This window comes from Telmatherina bonti (genome assembly GCF_933228915.1).
Source record: "Telmatherina bonti genome assembly, chromosome: 15".
NCBI classification, from domain to species: Eukaryota; Metazoa; Chordata; class Actinopteri; order Atheriniformes; family Telmatherinidae; genus Telmatherina; species Telmatherina bonti.
In genome coordinates, this window is record NC_136613.1 from 21,993,514 (window position 1) to 22,015,226 (window position 21,713).

Sequence of the window (21,713 nt, forward strand, 5' to 3'; positions counted from 1 at the left end):
GAGGCGGGTCTTAATGCTGAAGAGTCTCAATCCACTCGTTTTGCCCACAGGTTGATCTGACAGCCTACGGAGAGGGTCGGTCTGAAGTAAATAAAGCGATTTGTGACAATAACTCGATCAATCCCAGCCCTTGTGGTCTCAGAAATAAAAATAAATTAGCCTGAAATGCACATAATAGTTCCACTTTAATCAAACGCAAGATACTAACTTTGAATGAAATTGGTTTCAGTAATTTTCCAAACTACTTCATATTTTTGCACAAGGTTCCTAAAAACTTTTTGACCCCAAAAATCTTTCATGTAGATCTTTGAAGATTTAGTTACACTGGAGGTGGATGGACTCACTATGAAACCAAGTACAACACAGATATTTTCTAACAGAAGATTCAGAGTCATAGAATGTAGAGAAGATGCTTAGTCCAACCCAAACCCAGCCATTGTGTAAATACTTAGATGTAATTTTCTTTTACGATGCATTTTACATTAAATCACTTAACTAAATCATTTTTGCGTGCAGAAGAATTTTATGCCATTTTAAATTTCCCTTCAGCTGCTCAACTTTCTCACTGATCCCTCTAACAGACTGCACAGAGGAGGATCCGGGAGATCATTCAGCAAGTCAAACAGCAGGAACAGAAGCACCAGCAGGGCGCCGCCGTGTCACCGCACCACTCCAAGTGACAAGCCAGGTGGCTCCGGTGGGCACCAGCCAATGAATGTAGCCCTCCCAAAAGGACAGAGACCTACCCAGTTTAAGGCCAAGGCCAAAGGGACATTGCAGGGCAGACCAGCAGCACCGGGATCAAAACCAAAGAACTTCACTAGGGGGGAAACAAGTGAGATCCAAAGGCTGAGGGCATTGTGTGCACTGCCAGCCCTGTAAGAGCAGATAGAGTGGGAGAAACCGTACTGAAACAATGAAGTAAAAAAAAAAAAAAGACATTAAAAAAAAAAAGGTTTATCATGAAAGGTGGAAATGGCAGAGAACATTTGGGAACTGTTGTCTTAATGGTTATAAAAGGTAAAACAGTAAATGTCGCCCTGCATAACGTTATCTCTTTAGTTGGACTAACATAGGCATAACAAGCAGATCGAACAGATAAAACAAGTCTTGCTTTGAGGTGCATTGAGTTTGAACAAGAACAAATGACAAGGGACACCTCTTCTCACAAGCATTTGAGATACTTAAGTTTGTGGGAATAAAATCTTTAGCAGTATTAATGCAGAGTAGAAGAATATATTGATACACACTGAGAATATGCACTGTTATTTTTCTATTAAAACAACAGTACACCTTGGTGTTTTTAATGTTGAGCTTGTTCCAGAGATTGGGCTGTGACAGCCAAATAAAGCTGTTCCCCTGGTTTGTACCATTGTAGGCCACTGAAATCAAACATAGAAAACCCCTATAAGTAAATACTGTATGGTGAATGGTTCTGAGTCTTTGTAAGAAGCCTGTGTGTGTGCCAACGCAAAAGATAACGTCCCTTTCTGATGTCTCTCACAGTTCATTTCTGCTGCTTTGCTCTTTTTATACCTTTTTTTTCCTTTTCTGCTAATTTCTGCACCCGTTCTCTTCACTCGCTCATCTGGCATTGTGAGTTTATTTTTTTTTAAAGGTTGAGAATATTTGAAGAAACACTTTTTTCATAGCCTTTTAATTACATTTAACCGACTGCCACTTTTGCTCAAGAGAGGTTAAACGCAACAGAGGGATTTTTTTTCTTTAAACTGATGTCATTATTCCGTGCTGTAGAGCAATGTCTAGACCCATGCTGTTCATGATATTTTCAGGGGAGAAGGGTGGGTGGGTGGGTGGGAGGGTCAGTAAAGGCATTCTCCTTGACAAACAGAGCAAAAATCAATGTCTTAAAAAAGCGGCGCATCTTTGCTTTTTTAAAAATGAAATGTGCGCCACCAAATGCTCTGCCTTATGAGGATGTCACGAAGCGCAACACAAGGTGTGAGCTGAGGACCCAGAAGGGGGGCAGGGTTAGGGGAAGAGATGGCACTGACCCATGGTGTTTAGGGTGAAAAGCTGTTGGGTGAGAGGGTTTGGGAGGAAGGGGTTATGGAAGGGCACTGTATGACCTGTGGTACACACACATCTGCAAATGTGACCGCAGCCGTGTTTGGCTTTAACCCTCTCTTGTCAGGGAGCTTTCTAGAAAAGGCAAGACAGCTGTGAATGTATGATATGCAGCCTTTTTTTTTTTTTTTTTTTTAAAGAAAATATCACCCCTGCAGAGTCCAGCAAGCCGGCCCAGCAGCATGCGATACACATTTGGTCATCCCCACTCTCTCTCTTTTCATTCGACACTGCTTTTTATGGTTTGATTTTTGCCAAGCTGGCCGACCACTATGTGAGCATGCTGGACACGCGGGTTCTGGTGTCCCTTTGTGCTTTACTTCGGAGACCGTGGAAGCTTGTTGCCTTATTTTGTCACCTCTAGGACATCACCCATCAGCTTCATCTTCCAGGCGCAAGGTTATTGCCAATACGCACAGCTTCCTCCGTGTGTGTTTGTGTGTGCGCGCGTGTGTCTGTATATATATATATATATATATATATGAAAAAGAGAGAATAATATTTATGAATCTATTTTTTTCCTATTTTGTGATGAGAGCTATTGATAAGAAACAAAAAGAAACAAAGTCCTTTTCTTTTTTCCTCAGTGGGACACTGCCATATTATTTAGAAGGGAAGTGTTTATTTTCTTGAAAACAAGACTATGAATAATAATAATGATAATAATATAAATAAAACCTGAAAAAATAGGAGAACAGTAAAGTGAACCACCGCATTAACTTTGGTCAGGATGTGAACAGTGCGCATGACAGTATTGTGATCTACCTCAGGCTTCAGGGTACCTCAGTCCAATCTTTCATTTCCCCTTTTTCCACATTTTGTATGCCTTGTTAACTGATAATTTTGAGCGTTTTTAATTTTCTTTTTTAATGAACAACAAAAATAAAAAAATTAAGAAAATATCTACAGTAAACTCTACACTCTTCAGGTTCAGCCGGCTAGTGAAACTTTGTAAACCATAGTCAACTCTGTTGGACTGTGTTTGCCTGGACGCCATACAACCTTTTTAATGATAGCGCAAAAAAGGATTTTCAATTTGTTAAAAAAAAAGATAGATAAAAGGAATGAAGAGCAGGATCTAAGGGGTACGTACCTGCCCGATGTGGTTCTGAATGTGGATGCTGTGTACTGATGTCACCACCTGAGAAAGTCACGAAGAAACAAATTAGTTGACAGAAAGAGAAACTAACCAACTGTACCTCCTGTTTAACCCTACTGTACCTCCAGGTTTTTCAGACTTTAAAAGAATAATGAAATCCATTCATTTGTGGGAGAAAAAAAAAGACAACTTTTATTACAACCCAAACTAATCTTACCAGCTTTGTTTGATAACAGCACACTCTGGGGTTGATTTGAAGAAAACAAAAAGCTGCAAAAATACACTGACAGGACTATTCATGTGGTGTAAAGCCCTAGTCTTCTGTGTAGAATGTAGATCAACTCTAGTTGTTGAACTGTCACTGTGTACAACAAAAAACAAAAACAAACAAAAAAAAACTGTATATCTGTAAGCATGTACAATAGAGTCACATAAATGGATTGTTTTCTGTCTCTCTATAACACCAGTCTGCCCCTGCGTTGTGAGAAATGGTGGGAGACGTTTAGAAGGTTGCAGCTTCCCTTAAACTGACCTCTAAATGATTTTTCCATCAGTCTACCCACATTTTCTTTTTTCTTTTTTTTCTTTTTTGTGCTGTATATTTCAGAATTACCTCTCTGGATCCAAGGCTGACGTTAGTTACTAAAAACATACAAACAAAAAATGTAGGACAAAGGAATTAAATAAACAAATGATGTAGTGAACGTTAGTGTTTGTCTTTTGAGTTCTTCTACAGCAGTTTTTTTTTTTTTTTTTTTAACTTTTAGAGGGCAGCCTTTTGTCATCAGTTGAGGTGGATCATTTTTGTCCCAGTGAACACAGATTAGCAGTGCTAAAACAAATTATAAAGGTCTATCAAACTCACACAATGCCTGAGGCTGTTGCAACAAGCCTCCCCGCAGCCGGTACAGTACCTCATACTGATGATGATAGTTCACCAAGCCCAGTTTAAGTCCACTGACCTTACCCACGTCAATGCAGTATGGTGCTTCTATTTGGACACATTACTCCTGTGGTGGTCTGCTTCACTTTAGTAGAGCATGTGTTGGAGAGAAAAGCATTTAACTGTAGCACTGGAAATTGTAGTTTGTCACTTAAATCTTGTCTATCTAGTGTAGTTTTTCTTTTAGAGCAGTTTGAAAGTTGAGGGTCTTTTCCTGTATTGCAGAGGACTCCTCAGACCTCTGTCTCTCGTGTTTTTGGCTCGTTGTAAACACAGGTTTCCTTCTAGCTGGTTTAGTTTTCACCACAGTGTTGTGAGAACATCCTGGTTGCTACAACAGTATGAGGCAAAACTTGTAAAGACAATAGTTTTTTTTTTTTTAAAGGATTGGTGTTTCTAGGTTTTGTGGGGTGTTGCTAGGCATTCATTTTCAGTACCAGAAAACCACAATTACACACATCACTGAGGGTGTACAGTGTTGTAAGTCATCACTTGGTGGTTGAATAGCTTAGGCTTTCTTTTGTTTTCTGTTGATCTAGTTTTCTCATCATTTACACTGATCGGATCATGTAGTCTGGAGCAGTAGTCGGGATTCCTTAATATTCATTCCTGTTAAATCACTACCAATTATTCTAGTTGTTGAAATGTGGTTGAAAATATCCTAGCTAGGACACTTGAACAGATTTGGGAATCAGAATGAGAAAATGCAAAGTACTAATGCTTGTCTGACATGTGAGAGAGTAAAATGCTGATTTAAATCAGCAGAGGGCATCACCCAGACTTCACAGATCAGGTGATGAAGGACTTGAGTCAGATTTATGCAGAACCACAGCAGTGTTTTTTTTTTTTTTTGTGTCCTATCCCATTGTTTAGTGCAAAGCATTGCAAGAGATTGATGCAGGTGATCCGGTATGTACTACACTTCATATAGCACTAGACTTTGAATCATGGTTTTTACATTGGATCCAATTCTGAACTGTATTTCAGCATTTGGGAGATTCCTTTTGTTTCCTCTGTAGGTCACAACCTTCAGGTCCTACATTTCCCACAGGCCAAAAGGTCCCACACACCTCAAGGTAATCGGTGACTGTGTGCTGGACAGACATATGATCCATTTTTTTTTTCTAAATTTGTGGATCCATGACTTTCTGGTAACAGCAAAGCTGTTGTTTTGAGTTGTGAGTGAACTGTATTGCTGAGCAACCTGGATCTGAGCAATAAAGATTATTTGAAAGAAAAAGCTGTTCCCATGTTTCATGTTTTATTATTCCAAAGTTTATTTTCAAACCTTTTCAAACAAAACAAAATGTGTTGTATATTTAACGACACCTCATAACATAAATGTAGCGTCACAGTCATACAGAAGGAACTAAGCAGACAGTTTCAGATTAAAACAGCTCGTTGCCAGGAGCAACTCTGAGGAAATCACAGTGCAAATACAGTGTTTGCCTTCAAATTTGTAATTATGTTTAAATACTGATAAATAAAGATACTCTATAAGTACATGTGTGCTGGAATTCCTGTTGCATGACTTTTTATTTGTACAATTTTTCAGCTCCAAATTGTGGCTCTGTATGAAATTACAGTCCATGGGAAAATGTGAATTACTGTACATAACATTTAAAATAATTTACAAGTCCACAGGTGAAAAAAACTAAATTAAAATACAAACAATGACCCACATAAAAAGTTGTGAATTAACACTTGAAACATTGTAAACATTTCAGGAGTAGAATACTAAAAGATACACGGACATGGTTGTATTAAAGCTTTGCGCTACCTGAATTAAGTGCACATTTTAAATTAAATAAGCAGACAAAAGAATGCCTCTACACGCCAATCAAGCTTGTATAATGAAACAATTGATTAAACAGCCCCTTCCTACAGCAGATTACTTATTTTTCAGAGACTCAGTTCTGATCTCAAAGTCACATTGTAAAAATGCTATAAAAACTGTCTCATGTTGTTCGAGCTTGTGTGTACGATGTTGACAGCACATTGACTGGATTAACCTTTGGACTGTAAAGTGGAGCCTCGATGGATCTGGACTGTTCTCATTTGCATATAGCGTGGGTTCGAGGATTAAAGCTTGGGGTCTTGGCCACGCTATTTGAACTGCTCCTTAATGTGTGGCAGGATGCTCCACTGAGGAATCTCTAGGTGGGTCATTGATGGACTCTGTTCAAACACTCTGCTTGATTGGTGCAGAACAACTCAAATTTTATTAACCAATTAAATAATTTATGTAAACCCATCAAAACAATCATCTAAACCACCTAACCTCAAGGCCATCAGGATTTATTTGAATGATTCCATGTGCCCAGGGAGGTAGAATTTAAAACCAAAACTACATGACAGGCACTTTTAAACAGTTTATTCTGAAGCATTGCTCCTAATGTTTAACATCAGCATAAGAGCAAGACTTGTTCAAATCCTTCCTCTGATCAATGATTACTTTACATTCATAATGTATCATATTCTAATGATGTGCATGACTAATACATTAGTCAACAGCTTCTTAAACAGCAGTTTTTGTTTGGATGAGAGTTGTCTCACGGCACAGACATGTTGCTGTCTACAGCAGGGATCCCCAAATCCAGTCCTCAAGGCCTGCAGACGTCTGACATTTCCCTGCTGCAATATATATGACTCAAATAATGGGTCAATAGCAGAGCTTGTCAGAAATTTATGTAATGTAGATCAGGTGTGTTGCAGCAGGGAAACATCTAAATGTTTTGAATGTTTTTGCTTCCAAGTTTTAGCAATAAACATGCTTCAGCCAAGACGTCATCTCCTCGCCTCCTGACATTTTGGAGGCGGCAGCAGGAATGCTTTACAGCTGTTTCTGTGTCAGAGTTATCAGACGGTCATTAAACCCCTCACAGAAATATTGCACTCCAGGAACAAACAGATTAGGCACAAACAAAAAAGGAAAATAACTGCTTTAGTTGTTGCTATATGCTCCTGTGGGTGCGGTGTTTAGTTCACCTGGCATAGCAGGCACCATGTAAATATAGCCAGCCCAGGTTTGATCCTGACGTCTGCCTGACGCACTTTCTCCTCTTCCTACTGCACAATAAAGGACACTAGATCCCCCACAATGTTAAAAATGTAAAAAAACAAAGCAACACCAGTGTATGGAACACACATATTGAACAAATCACATCTCACATGTTTTACAATTTCACTTTGGAGTATTATTTTAAATGTCATTATGGTCAATGATCACAACATGACGACATCAAGACTAATCAATTTAGAAAGGCCTGACAAGGCAACTTCAAAAATCGCCTAAAATGGCCATCTCTAATTCACACATTTATATACATGTAAAAAAAAAAAAAGTTTGCTTAGCCCGTTTGTTATAATAAACAAACCCCCAAAAATTGCTTTCACAAAATATTGAACTTCAAATCCACGTGAGCAACAATTCCTCTGAAAACAGCAATTCCTGTCCATTTTCACGTGGCTCTGGAAGAGCAAAGCCCCCTCCACTTCTCAACACTTCCACTCAAATATGCAGTCTTTATGAAAAGTCACAAATTGAAGGATATTCTCTCTTCAAAGCAGATGGCATCAAAAGGCCAGTGACCAGGCTCATGGACACAAATAATCACTGGACCTTCTTATCTGTGATGAGTCCATTCTGAGACGGGATGTCCAGTTTCAGACGCTTCTGGCTGAAGTGGCGAATGATGGCACCGGGCAGCAGAGCCACGCAGGCGATGGCCAGCAGCTGCAGGAGTCGCTCCCAGGAGAAAAGGTCATCTAAAGATGACACCTCAGACAACATGACGCCTGTCTGGACGCAGATGAAATTGTATGGCAGGAGGCCTAAGAAGATAGCACAAAAAGTCATCAAAACCTACGATGGTGTCTAAAACAAACTATTTTGAGCACATTCAGTGGAACAGTTGAAGGGTTTGGTATGCTGTTCCACAACAGAAACCATACTTTAGTGGCCTCTATAAGGAGAGACTAAATTCAACTGAATACTAAATAAGCAGGACTGGCGTGGAGTTGTGACGTGCGAGTTACAAGCAACAGACGACATAGCTCCAAATAATCTGTTCCCACACTGCGGGTGAACTGGTAGAAAAAACTGGCAAAGATATGTTATTAATCCAATCTGAATTTATAAACGATATAAGTAGAAATGTAGACTTCACCCACCACTAGTGTCACAGGAAAACTAAAGGCTGGGATATACTTGTTGTGTACATGTCAACGTACTGCTATGTCTGTTGCCAGCTGTTAAGGGACGAGTGTTTGTCACTGCAACGAGGAGTAAAAATCTACAGTTGTGTTTCCATTACCCCTAGAACTGTAGAAAACCTAAAAGTCACAATGGAATGCTAATGGAAACACATTTAGAAAAAACTCTTAAATCTTCCAAAAAAGTTTTAAAACTCTTATGAGGTGGTTTTTCAGAAGTATACCACAAAAGTGCATTAGAAACACTTTTATCTCATTTATCTCACCACATGTAATGTAGGGAGTCACATGACCAGTTCCTTTCAAGGAAAGGCAGCACAGTATATATGGACAGAAGAGAAGACAGAAACTGTTTTACAAGCCATTGTAAACCTGCAATTGTACTTTGTGAAATTTTAGAAATATCACTTTTATTTAGCAAATATAAATGTAATATGTCAAAAAGGTTTCCTGGAAAGATTCTGCAGTGATACTGCAAACTTAATGGTGAACCCACCTTTAGAAATTTACAATCAGGAGGACAACAAATATTTGAAATATCTTTTTTTACAGGGCTTTTACTTACAATACTAAAGTCTTTGAACAACAGAGCTGTTTTGCTTTAGAGTGCGGTCTTTCTGAGTGCACAGTGATGATTCAGACACAAGTCAGGTTCTCACCAATGAAAACTGAGCAGAAGAAGAAGGTGATGGGAATATTGACTATTGGGGAAGACATATTCAGAAACCAGTTGGGAGTCATGGGGAAGAATCTTAGGAAAAGCAGAAAGAAGAACAAGCAGTCCTGGTTGTCCTCCACCTGGAACAAAACAGATAAAATGTTGGATGCGCCAGAGATATCAGAAGGACCATGGAGAGCAGTTCTCCCCACACACACACACACACACAAACACATCCATAAAATAGGCTTAATATAAAATGGCATTTATATATATATATATATATATATATATATATATATATATATATATATATATATATATATATATATATATATATATATATATATACATACATATATGTATAAAAAGCAGAAGAATTCAATGTGGTTCAGAGCTACTTGTGTTGATGCTTCAGACATACACGTGTTAGATAGAATGTGATTACATTCTACTGAAGTCTAGATGAGCTACATATTTGTCTATTCTGTGTAAGAAGACCTAAATCTTTTTACACTTTATTTGTATGTTACACATTGACAAATGTGTGAAGATGCTTGCCTTTCATCATCACAAGCATTAATATTCAGAAAAACCTCCTATGTTGACAGTTACAGTTGCTGAAACCCTATTTAATAAGTTTTTATGCATTATCTGTCTGGTTTCTGTGTTTATAGGCTTAAACAGGTGCAGTTCAACAAATAACACAGCCATACCTTTCTCTGTAGCATGGATACTTTATCAGGGAAAAGATTTACAATGTAATGCTTTCCAAAGGCCTGTGAGAGAAGGAAGCACATGGTGGAGCCCACTGTTGTGAGCACACAGGCAAGTAACAGTCCTTCATATGGTCCAAAGATAGCTCCTGCAAGGATGTTCTGTACAATGACAAGAGGAGAGCAAAGGGATGCTGTTACCACACATTATCACTACGTGTATAGTATACTCAACACCTGTCTGTTTTTTTTTTATCCTTACCAAGAATGATGATCCTGGAATGGCAAATGACTGCTTGTAGAGATATGCACTACAGAAAAGGAGTAGGACATATCCAGTGTGCTCTGTTTTGTAAAACTGCAAGAGCTCAGCCAATTCACGCAGCTCCTCCAAGTCCGAAGGAAACTTCAACCTGTGAGATGATTTGGATTTCAGTTAAACATGTCAGTCAAATTTCTTTCATGCCTATGCTGGGTTTTGGGGAGGAAAAAAAAAAGATTTAGACTGAAAATATTTACACAAAGATGCAATACATTGCAATGAAACAAAAAAATAAAAAGCAAAATAATTATTATCTGGTAAAAAGTATGATGATATTTGGATTGTTTGTTTTTGTAATTGAGATGTATCAAGCCTGTACTCAGTTAAAATAAAGGATATCAGCATCAAAATGGCCTTTTACAGAGATTAGGGCAGAAAGAAAATGGGATGACACACAGGAAAGGTCAGTAATCCGGATCACCCCAAAATATAACCACTTGTTCCTTCTTCCAATTTTGAGATTTCTTGAGAATTTAATCAAAATTCTTTCATTACTTTTTGAAAGAAAGAAACACTGCATTCACAAAGTTTACCACCTTTTTTTTTTTTTTTTTTTTTTAGAAAAGACGACAACTTTCAGTCACTGTCGGCACTTCGCTGCACAATCTGATAGACTCAACTTGGACCCAGATAAAAACAAAGAAAATAAGTAAATAAAACGAATAAATAAGTCTACGGGTAAAGCAACTAATCAAAGTGACTATAAGCAATAGCATTATTTATTTTACATTAGTGCTTTGAGCAACCAAAATTTGACCTATTAAAACTTTCTCCAGGCTACTCTGGAAGAGTAAAGTTCCTGCTGATCACTGACTACTGTTGATAAATGCTGAACGTGTATTTAAAGTGCCAACACTGGCAAACTACTGATAGAACAAACTAAGAAAAATATGTCATTTTTTTGTTATTATACAGACTTTTACACAGGCTTTTCATGCACCCTAGCTAGCGGCTAACACCGCTACCTGCTGGGTTCTTCAGGCAGCTGCTCGGTCTCTTTCCCTTCCACATGTTCAGACACGGAACCTGCTTGAGGACGCTTTCGGGGTCCAGAAGGAAGATACAGTGACAGGGAATAAAGATAAAGAGTCGCTACAATGACTACGGTGATCAGTCCTACGAGTGACCGCATATTCCTCAGTTTCAGAGAAAGACTTGTCTCTGTTGTTGTCAATGAGAGAACAGCAGCCAGCCACCGCAGTTACGTCACATCCCCGTGACAAATCTTTTTATTGTGTGCACGAGTTTAATACACCATATTATAAACACAGTGAATAAATGTTACAATATTTATTCAAAATGAAACATAACTTTATAAATGCATCTCAGCTGTATACTAGTAAAGTATATGTTTCAAATAAATCGAGAAGTATACATATCTCCAGGAGGTGGCGGTAGCGTTTCAAAATGTTTTGTCATCGTAAACCAAATAAAAAGAATAAAAAAGAAGAAGAATGGTTTACGTACAGTATCTGTTGAGGGACAAAAATAATGGTGACTAGGGCTACTCGCAAAAGTTAAGTTTCAAAGTCCAGCTGGTACACCACAACAAAGTAAGACGACTGCTGGAAGTACTGGTTCGACATCATGGCTTTTTATACTCGCGTTTCGGGATCTGTCGGTCTCATTACTCTCCAAAATCCTCCGGTTAATGCACTGAGGTAAGCTAAAGTCAAACAACGCTGGATAAATGCTTTACCTAAAGGTAATTATCTTGGGTGAAAATATTTTGTTTAATAAAATGGATAGGCTTAAAAAAAACATTATATGTGAATATCCTTCACATGCTCAAAAAGGGGAAACGTAAAAAGAATACTTGCAGCCCTAAGATGACGAACAGCACTTTCTTAGCAGAAGATGGCATTTTTCTTTTATTCCACAGGGTGGCGCAAGAGAGAAAAGATTGGAAATAATATAGTTATTGTTGATGGTATTATTGCATCATAATGGCTCAAATAATTATATTCATTCAGATCTGCAGAGTGAAGAATATGTGCTGAATCCCACCCAAGCCAAGGCTTTAGTTAAGGTTTACACCAGTGACTTTCTTGTAAATGGAGAATATTCAGATTCAGGATCATTAACCCTGATCTGGGATGTTCAGCAAAAAAAAAATCCCTTTGAGCAAGGTGTGGTTAACTGCATGGTCATAATTCAGGATAACTAAAGTTGTCTCTTGCATAGGCTAATGTTAATCGCTCAGTCATAGAGGCACTAAATAACAATACTGTGCATGGCGAGATAGTGCTTTGCAAAGATACAGTAGTTGGGTTGCCAAGTGTTTATCAACTTGCATTACTCTTGTTGAGCCAGTAGTAGATTATGCAAAGTAAGTGGTAAATTCTGATGTGTTTAAATTTACTGTAAAGCAGATTACATATGACATGTCTCTTAAAGAGGGCCTGGCCATTACAAAATTACCCAAAAGATACAAGTAGTTCTGACATTTAAAAAGTGGTTAAGGAATAAAACAAATATTTTGGAACTGCTAAATCAAAGTATTTACCTTCAGTTCTGGAGTAAAAATTAAGAAGTGTTTACTTTCAAGTTTATGAGTAAAGAGCAGACAACAGCAATCCAGATTTAAACTTTTGTATTTGGAGGAATGGACCAAATTTAATCAAAGTGATTAAATAAACTAATGTGCAAACCACATCAGAGTTGCTTGAAATATTTGTAGCAGTTTTTGAAACACCATACTGAAATTTAAGATAGTTAAAGTAAATGGTTTATGACATGGTATGGTAGTCTTTAAAAACAAACAAATTTGTTTAAATTTACCTACTTTTTGTGTGAACAATTTAGGTCATATGCAGAAATATAGAAAACTTTTAGAGAAAGTTTTAGAGAAAAATACTTTGCCTTGTGTACTTTGAGTCCACTTTTGCTGTTGTTAGGTATTACTTTAGTTTTGTTATGTAAAGGACTGAATTCCATCCCTTCCAAAATTAGGTTGTAAAATGAACACTGTATTTCATCATTTACTAATGGCTGTTTGTGAGATATTTATTCTGTGAACAGGGTGTTTCCTGAAAGACAAAGCTTTACTCTCTGACAAACGCCTAAAACCTGTCCAGCACAAATACGTAGAAGCAGACCCATCCTAGGTTTATTCTATTTGGGTCAGAATTTTGTTATGTTGAAGAAGAATACTCAATAAACAGCATATATCATGCTTCAAATATTATAAACACTAGAATTTAAGAGATTCCATGGACTTTTTAATGTTTCAGCCTGATGTAAAGTACACAGATAGTAGCTTTTCATTCTAATGTCACCATTTTCTGGAAGTCACATTAAAATGATGCAATAACATCTGGTGCAAAAATAATACTTTGAACCCTATTTCCATACTGATTTTTAATTTAGTGAAGGCAGCTGTCCCTCTATGTCAGACTAATAACAGCTTAAAGCCTAACAAAGTAGCATGTGTTTAACTTATTGCAGTTCACCGGTGAGGCAAGGTATTGTTGACCTGATGGCCAAAGCACTCAGTGAGCCGGAGGTGAAGTCTGTGGTTATCTGCGGCCAGAATGGAAAATTCTGTGGAGGTATAAATAATCTTCTCTAACATCACAATGAAAATGCAACTCAAAATGCTTAATTGTTCATATACATCCACAAATGTAAATTATTATGCCAAGACTTGTACTCTGAAAATGTGCTGTTCAGTTCAAAATAAGTGAAACACATGAAGATTAGTTCAATTTAAATAATTAATGTTCAGTTAATCTGCCGATCATTATCTGAGTCTTCTTATAGGTTTGGATCTATAAAATACAACATATCTGTGTAAACCAGTACATTCATGAGAAAAGTCTTTTTCTTTTTTAATATCATGTCTGTGTTTTTGTGTCAACCTTCTGATTGTGTGCATCAATGTGACTTTGTAAAACAGGGGCTGACATCAAGGAGTTCAGGACAAACATGACTGGACCTCCACTGGTACCAATGATACACAGAATCGAGTCAGGAGTCAAACCAGTGGTGGCAGCCATAGAGGGGATCGCATTAGGTGGAGGCCTGGAGTTAGCACTTGGTTGTCACTATCGCATCGCTCACTCTAAAGTTAGTTCATGCTTAATATCTCTCTGTCTCTGTGAGTCAGTGTCTCTCTGAGGTTGAGGTGCATCAGTGTTCAAGTCTCAAGTTTATTCACCATGTAGTAGACTGACTATCCACTACTTTACATCATCTTTTCAAAACACTTTTACTTTTTCTCCTGGTGATTAGGAATAAAACCACTTCAGCTGTGAGTCTAGAATACTGAAGATGTATTCATTTTTATTTTTTTACTTTTCTGACAGTAACAATGCTGTTTGTTATTGTTATTATTTTTGCCAATAAAGGATTTATCTACAGGTTTTAGTCTAGTAATAATCCACAGTCTATGTACTGCATAGAAAAAGTTACCAATTTACAGCATAATCTGTCCTGTGAACTCTGTTTTGTCTGTTTCATCTGTCAAATGTTGTGCTGTTGGGTCCTTACAGGCCAAATTAGGATTTCCAGAGGTGCTTCTGGGTCTGCTGCCAGCTGCAGGGGGAACCCAGCGTCTCCCTAGGCTCATTGGTGTCCCAGCTGCTTTAGATCTCATCACTACAGGTAGAAAAATGCCTAGAAATTCTGAGAAGTGTAAGAACCCTGGAATAACTATGATGTTGATTGAATGAGACCACAAAGGAAACTATAATTTTACTTCCTAATGATGGTTTACAGTCAGACCTGTTTCGGCAGTGCTATGTTATGTGGAAATATCTTATTTAATTTTATTTAAAAAAAAAACCTGACAGATTCTTTTTTTTTTTTCTTTAAACCAATTTAATTATCCCTGAACACAATTAAGGTCATGATACTGTGATATAGCCTTGCAAAATAATGTTGGGGGAGAGCCTGTTATAGAGTAAGAAGAAACAAAACAAAGTTTCACAAATGCACAGTTTAATTAAAATATCTCAAAAGCTATAGTTTCCTTTACGGGGGGAGGATTTTTAAAAGTGAAATCAGCTTATAGTGGGGTGGAAGGAGAATGTTTGAAGAGGTATGATGTTTATTAATGGACATTAAGATAAACAGTATTTCAAAACTTTAAAAAAGCTTCACAGGAGAGTGTAAGGCCAGCAGTGTGTCTAAAAATAGACTAGATGATTTTTTGCTCACAAATTAATAAAAACAAAATGTTTGGAGCTTTACACTGAACTCAAGAAATTGAATGGACCCTGTCCTACTGACCAGCAGAGGTCAGCATATGTTAGGTTTTATATCCTCCACAAATTCCTCTCCTCTGTTTCTTCAGATTAACCAAAACATTCATAAATGTGTTAAAAAAAATGTCAAAGCTTCATCTTTTTCTTTCCTTTGACTCTGTTGGACTTACCATGGTTGAGTTTAGTGGATTTTTACCATTTAAATTCCTAAACAAATGGGATCTTGTGGCGATACATTAGGTGTCTTAGTGAAAAGGCCTCTAATACTCTTGCTGTTCATTGTTTGATAATTCAGAATATCTCTTACTAGATGAATATTTGCTGTCTTACAGGCCGCCATGTGACTGCTGCTGAGGCACTGCAACTAGGAATTGTTGATGAGGTTACTGATTACAACACCGTGGATGCAGCTGTGAAGTTTGCTTTGAGTGTTTCAGGTGAGATGCGAAAAAAAAAGAAAGAAAAAAAACGCTTAAGTTACTTAGTGGGATAACACACACTCACTCCTCTGGTTTAAAAATCAACTCAGTGGAAGGAGGAGAAATCCCTTCAAGAGCAGTTATTTTAGGCAAGTCCGACTTCAAGAGGTGTCGACGTGTAGGCTGTGGAAGTCAAAGGAAGCAGAAAACGTGGCAGGCAGATCCTCCACCACAGAAACCATGAATGTTTCATGGGTCTGTCAGATGTGCTCTGATGTCTTCACTCCTTTTGCTGTATTATTCAAAAGGGCGAAAAGGGACAAACTTTCCTAGAATATTAATAATAAGCCCTCACCGTCATTTAGGAGGATAAAGATTGCTGCATGCTTGTGAATTAGACTAATTTACACACTGAATAGATTCCTGAAGTGTGCCAGGTCCCTCCAGTTTAGGAGAAATGATTTCTGTGTGTGTATGTGATATGTGAAGAGAAGTTCATTGAGTTTAGCTTGGTAGTGATAAAACGGGGGAAGAGTCCAGACCAGAAAGCTTTGCTCAAATGACTCCTCATCCTGTACTGATGTAGGTGTTACTCGAAAAACCAAGTCAGTTGATCTTCATAAAGGATGACAGTCTATCTTTTTCCACCTGCTTCAAAACTTTACACTGAACTAAGATCAGTCGGTTCTTCACTGTAGCCTTGTCTTTAACATGGAGACATAAGAGTTATTACATTAAATTTACAGTTATAACTGGACTCATATGCATCATTTAATGGGTTTGTTTCAGGTAGTCTATTATACATGGACTACAGTCAAATGGACTGAATTGAACCATGTTTTTAAAAGAACATTGAGGGGATTTTATCATAAATTGGAGATTTACAAAAAAGCTAAACCGAACTAAATGGAGTTTGATCACTCTGCTCATCAAAAAAGGAAAGAAGAATATTTACTAAAATCACACTCTGAGCAATCCTGAGTCTTTCTTTCCTCTCTCTTACAGTGGACTAAAACACATGCCACCCACTCTGGTGTGTGGTTATGCGTGTTTGAACATATGAGGGGAAGGTGTAGTTTGCCTTAGTGGAGTCCCTGGTCGTACAAGGGCTTTCGATTCTTATGCATGAAACAAACATGAGTTGATGTTTCATGACTGCATTGCAGGCTTTGAGTTTCTTCTTCAGAGCTGTTGTCCTCATTTGGTTTTTGCTTAATTTCTTAGCAATGACAGTTAAATTGTAAGGCATTTAAATGAGAATGATGTCTGTGCTTCTAGCAAGGAATCTCATATCTTTGCAACATGTCTATGGCTAATTCTGAAGAATATGACTTAAAACAACATTTTACGGTTAAAACAAAATGGCATAAGATTTTTTTTTTATCTTCATTTCTGCCAAGGTGACTGAGTGGGTGATGAAGTGAATGCTGTTAGTAAAACTGATGCTTTAAGTTAATAAGGCAGGAAACAGAAGAGATTAGATTGTAACAGTGAGGATTTTTATGGATACTACAAGCTTGTGTTGTTTAACTGGTGAGTTAGAAATATGTATTTAAATTTGTAAAAAAAAAAAAAAAAAAAATCAACACTGTATGAGTGTTTGTGTGTCAGATCACAAGAAAAATTAGATCTGCCACATCTTGTGATGCGTTCCCACTGTATAAACGTCACACCGGCACATAGTTATTCAAAAGCAAACTGTGCACTTATACTAATGCACGTGCAGATGCACACCCCCACACACGGATGGATTCAAGTGTCTCACTTGTGACGAGATTAACTTTTTTTTACCCCGTTGGTTGCAACATCTGCCCACTACATCTGTCAGGACAACCAGGATTCCTATTTGCTGTAAATCCACAGCCCAACCATTTACAGATTAACTGCTACAATAATGCCTCCTAAATTACACTGAAATCACATTGCACGGCCTCGTAACACCTCGCTGACTTTTAACTGTGGACTGAGTATGCAGTCGTTGACCTAACGTGACCTTCATCATTTATTTATTCAAAAAATGTTGCATGACAGAAAATAGTTTGTTATTGGGGAAAAGAGGATACTATCAATCAGATATCGCTGCTGTCCCTTTAAGATTCGCCATGGTGACCCAGTTTCTTGGCCAGACCCACAGCTGAGTGTAATTCTGTGGAGCTGTGAAGGATTCTGACTACTGTCTCATGTAATCACGTCAGAGGAGACAGCACTGGGAATTAAGATGCTTTTAACAAGGTTTTAAACAGTGGCCATCTCCTTTACTGCGTTTGTTCCCAGGCTTGAATCACAGCAGACAGGAAGTTTTATGTTGTGAAGTTTTAGAATCTGACATCAAATCTTCCAGAAATGGGTTCATTTTGCATTTACTTATAACTTTTTCATGTCATTCCTTTAGAGTAACTTCCTCAATGTCTATTTTTCAGGAAAATCCCTGGATTCACGCCGTATCAGCACTTATCTGTGTCCACGTCCCCCTGATTTGGATGCTTTCTTTGAAATGGCAATGCAGCAGGTGCGTCAGAGCGCTCGTGGTGCTATAGCACCAGTTGCGTGTGTCCAGGCAGTGCATGCAGCTGCCACTTTGCCCTATGCTCAAGGTATAGAGAGGGAAAAACAACTGATGGCCACACTCTTCAGCTCAGGCCAGGCCCACGCTCTGCAGTACTATTTTTTTGCTCAGAGAGCCGTCAGCAGGTGGAGCACGCCGAGTGGAGCCCGCTGGGACACAAGCAAGCCCAGGCCAGTACAGAAAGCAGCTGTCATCGGTAAGAGTGGTTTTTTTTTTTTTTTTTTTGCTTTACTTAGTGTTCAGTTTGTACAAGCAAACTGAATCATCAAACTATGTGTGGCATCTCTAAATTCGCAGTGCCTATGGAAATTAAGCCCTCATTTACAGTTCATCTGTGTTTAATAGATGAACTCTCACTTCCCTGCAGGGAATGTTGGGTGCATGACAATCTGGATATGTGAAGCTCAGCAGCTTGTGTATTAAAATTGCAAGCTTTTAAAAGACTTCATGCTGCCTGACGAAAACTGTTTAAAGTAGATAGTATATTTTGTCAGCGATTTTAATGACTTTTAACACGATTTTTGTCCTCTAAGGTCTTGGCACCATGGGGAGAGGTATTACTGTGGCCCTTGCACAAGCAGGGTTGTCAGTGGTTGCCGTGGAGACCCATGAGAAGCAGTTGACGGAGGCAAAGCAGGCAGTGTCAGGCATGCTGGAGCGAGGAGCCAAGAGACGTAAAGTGGTTCCTGCGTATGATAAGATTAGTTACAGCTGTAACATGCAGTCTGTGGCAGACGTCGACCTGGTCATTGAAGCTGTGTTTGAGGACATGGCTCTGAAAAAGACCGTCTTTCAGCAGCTAACTAGAATTTGTAAAGAAGGCACATTGCTCTGCACAAACACCTCTGGATTAGACATAGATCTGTTGGCCGCTCAAACCCACAATCCAGAGCTGGTGGTTGGGATGCACTTTTTTGCTCCAGCCCATGTCATGAAGCTGCTAGAGGTGGTGTATGGACCACGGTCATCTGCTCAAACCGTGGCCACTGCCATGCAGCTTGGAAAGAAAATGGAAAAAGTCAGCGTGGCTGTTGGAAACTGCCGTGGTTTTGTGGGAAACCGCATGCTGAAACCGTATTTGGAACAAGCTTTATTCTTGCTGGAAGAGGGAGCCACACCTGAATTGGTTGATCAAGTGTTGGAGGAGTTTGGATTTGCCATGGGTGTGTTCAAAATGTCCGACCTCTCTGGCCTTGATGTTGGCTGGAGAGTCAGAAAGGCAGATGGGTTGGTGGGCCCTGATGCTTCAACTGGAAAGTTGGCTAGGATCCGACACGGCTTCAGGTACAGCCCACTGGGAGATCTGCTATGTGAGCAGGGACGATTTGGTCAGAAAACCGGCCAAGGATGGTATAAATATGACAAACCTGGCTCTCGGATAGCCAAGCATGACCCTTGGTTGCACCGCTTTCTCGAAGAGTACCGAACCCAGCATGGATTGGTGGCGCGGCGCATCGACCACCAGGAGGTGCTGGAGCGCTGCCTCTATGCTCTGATGAACAAAGGCTTCCGCATTCTCGAGGATGGAATCGCTGCAGGACCCGAAGACATCGATGTCATCTATGTGCTCGGCTACAGCTGGCCCCGCCACCGTGGAGGCCCCATGTTCTACGCCAGCATGGTGGGTTTGACCAAAATCCTGGAGAGGCTGGAGCACTACCACCAGGTGCACCCTGATGTTCCCAGCCTACAGCCCTGCAGCCTGCTCAGGAAGCTTGTGGCCAGTGGCAGCCCACCAGTTTACAGATGGAGGGAGTATATCAAGAAACTCCACAGCCAGCTTTAAACAACTAATTAGCTTTGAAATCTAAATATACTTTATTTGATCTTAATTAACCAAATGCTTGTAAACTTACGCTGCACGTTGTAACTCAACAGCAGGGCTTGATTTTTCATATATTGCAGTTATGTTTTATGATGTAGGAGGCTGCAGTATTTGCACAGAGGGACCGGTTTTGTACAAACGTGTACAATAAACGTACAAACCAGAAAGATCAACATCTTGGTTGTAATATCTGTAATATCTGCATCTCTTTTGAAAATTTGCTATTTCAGTTATGCAGTTTGAAATATGAGTAAACCCTAATGAACTCTGAATTTGATTATGATTATAATAACATGGTAATAATTACATAGCACATATGGTGAAAATGAAATAAACAGAAGCTAAATTAATAAAATCTGATTAAGTTAGAAGGAAATTACCAATAGTTTCTCAGCCAAGTATGGAGATGTGCAGAGCACAAGTAATAAAGTAATTGACAGTAATGTAAGTAAATTAGTTAGGTTGTTTAAAAAAATAACTTCAGCAAGAAGGAGGAAGAATTGTTGAACTGGACAGCTACAGGAAAAGAAAAGCCCTAGTGGCTTTCAGTGTGACGTGTAGTCTAGCTGAGTCTGAGCAACACTGCAAAGGATGGGAGGACTTGACCATTTCTTCTCTTTGTATCTGCATATAGAGGTTGGACAAAATGCTTGAAACAGCTTTAAATGTACCCCGACAGCAGGAAATGTGACAGCTGAAAGGAACATCTCTGTGTTACTCTCAGTCAAACATAATGGACTTTACAGGGATTTAATGCCCCACAGGACTATTGCATTCAGGCATTTTGAATTTTACATTTACAAATATTACATAATCATCAGATCAGTTATATGAGCTTACTGTGGTCATTTAAACATGTTAGTATTATAATAGAGACAAGAAGGGATAAAGAAAATTAAGTTGTTAATTGCAATTGCTAATTGTTCTGTATTAGTCTGTAACAACATATTTCCACAATGACCCAAAGTATAATCAAATACCATTGTACTGATTGCATTTTAATAATAATAATAAAAAAAAACTTTCCTACATATACTGTAAACAATTTTAACTACATGTAAAATGTGATGAAAGTGTTAATAAAATTGTGTCTTAAGTGCGTTGATTTCTTTTAAGTATATCGTTTTTTGTGTGAAATCAGCACATTCTGAACATTATTACGCACACGTGTGGCTTTTTAAATGTTAGTGGCTTTTAATGTTGTTTATTCAGGGAGGCAGCCATTCCTGGATGAGAAGCAGAAACAGTTTCTTCTTGTGGGCTCGATGCTTTCTGCAGGCTCACCCCTTTAACTGATCGATGAGAGCAGCTGTTTTAAATGACTGTAACATAAATGAATGGTTCATTCTAAAGTAAATCTCAACCTCGTCCATTATCCAAGGGTTGCCACCTAGTGGCTGGAAACTTAACGAGCAGCTGGATGAGTCTACTGTCTAATGCTCAATTTAGTCTTCAAATAAACTATACCTGAATTAGATCGATTCCTTCATTTAAAAATACATCATGGAATATGTCCGCGCGATCTCGTATGGTTTGAAATGTAGCATCCAAGCTTTAAATGGTGACTTTTAAAACCAGTACCTAAAAGGTGGATTGGAGACCATTAATTTCTGATTCAGACCTTGATCTTTGAAGTTGTTGGAGGAGCTGATGAA

At 38.6% G+C, this 21,713-nt stretch overlaps 3 protein-coding genes across 8 annotated transcripts in view; 2 read left to right on the forward strand and 1 right to left on the reverse strand.

Moving 5' to 3' along the window:
- igf2bp2a (insulin-like growth factor 2 mRNA binding protein 2a) overlaps window positions 1-1,765 on the forward strand; it is a gene marked incomplete at its 5' end in the record, with an annotated part of 45,104 nt that extends 43,339 nt beyond the window's left edge. For all 6 annotated transcript variants that reach the window (XM_079254886.1, XM_079254884.1, XM_079254883.1 and 3 more), the window contains one exon: window positions 582-1,765. In XM_079254886.1, the coding sequence (XP_079111012.1) occupies window positions 582-680 (99 nt within the window). In that variant the 3' untranslated portion in view covers window positions 681-1,765. The remainder of the gene's footprint in view (window positions 1-581) is intronic.
- A 3,681-nt stretch (window positions 1,766-5,446) lies between these two features.
- tmem41aa (transmembrane protein 41aa) lies at window positions 5,447-11,215 on the reverse strand. The gene is made up of 5 exons (XM_079254026.1): window positions 11,007-11,215; window positions 9,982-10,132; window positions 9,720-9,881; window positions 9,005-9,143; window positions 5,447-7,964 (listed from the first exon to the last, which is right to left on the reverse strand). The coding sequence occupies exons 1-5, from the start codon at window positions 11,171-11,173 to the stop codon at window positions 7,744-7,746; spliced, it is 840 nt and encodes a 279-aa protein (XP_079110152.1). The 5' UTR covers window positions 11,174-11,215; the 3' UTR covers window positions 5,447-7,743.
- Window positions 11,216-11,628: 413 nt separating this feature from the next.
- Window positions 11,629-21,035, forward strand: ehhadh (enoyl-CoA, hydratase/3-hydroxyacyl CoA dehydrogenase; the record flags this gene model as incomplete). The annotated part of the gene is made up of 7 exons (XM_079254812.1): window positions 11,629-11,702; window positions 13,489-13,592; window positions 13,940-14,109; window positions 14,535-14,646; window positions 15,581-15,685; window positions 18,088-18,429; window positions 18,767-21,035. The coding sequence occupies 7 exons, from the start codon at window positions 11,629-11,631 to the stop codon at window positions 20,017-20,019; spliced, it is 2,160 nt and encodes a 719-aa protein (XP_079110938.1). The 3' UTR covers window positions 20,020-21,035.
- Between the last annotated feature and the right edge of the window lie 678 nt (window positions 21,036-21,713).

Bases quoted from the DNA above. Each gene is read 5' to 3' on its own strand.
- tmem41aa (XM_079254026.1), bottom strand. From the start codon at position 11,173: ATGCGGTCACTCGTAGGACTGATCACCGTAGTCATTGTAGCGACTCTT. The intron at 9,144-9,719 runs GTATGGCTGTGT...GTTTTGTTCCAG, and splicing joins TATCCATGCTACAGAGAAAG to GTGGAGGACAACCAGGACTG. The intron at 7,965-9,004 runs GTGAGAACCTGA...CTATCTTCTTAG, and splicing joins CTTCTGCTCAGTTTTCATTG to GCCTCCTGCCATACAATTTC.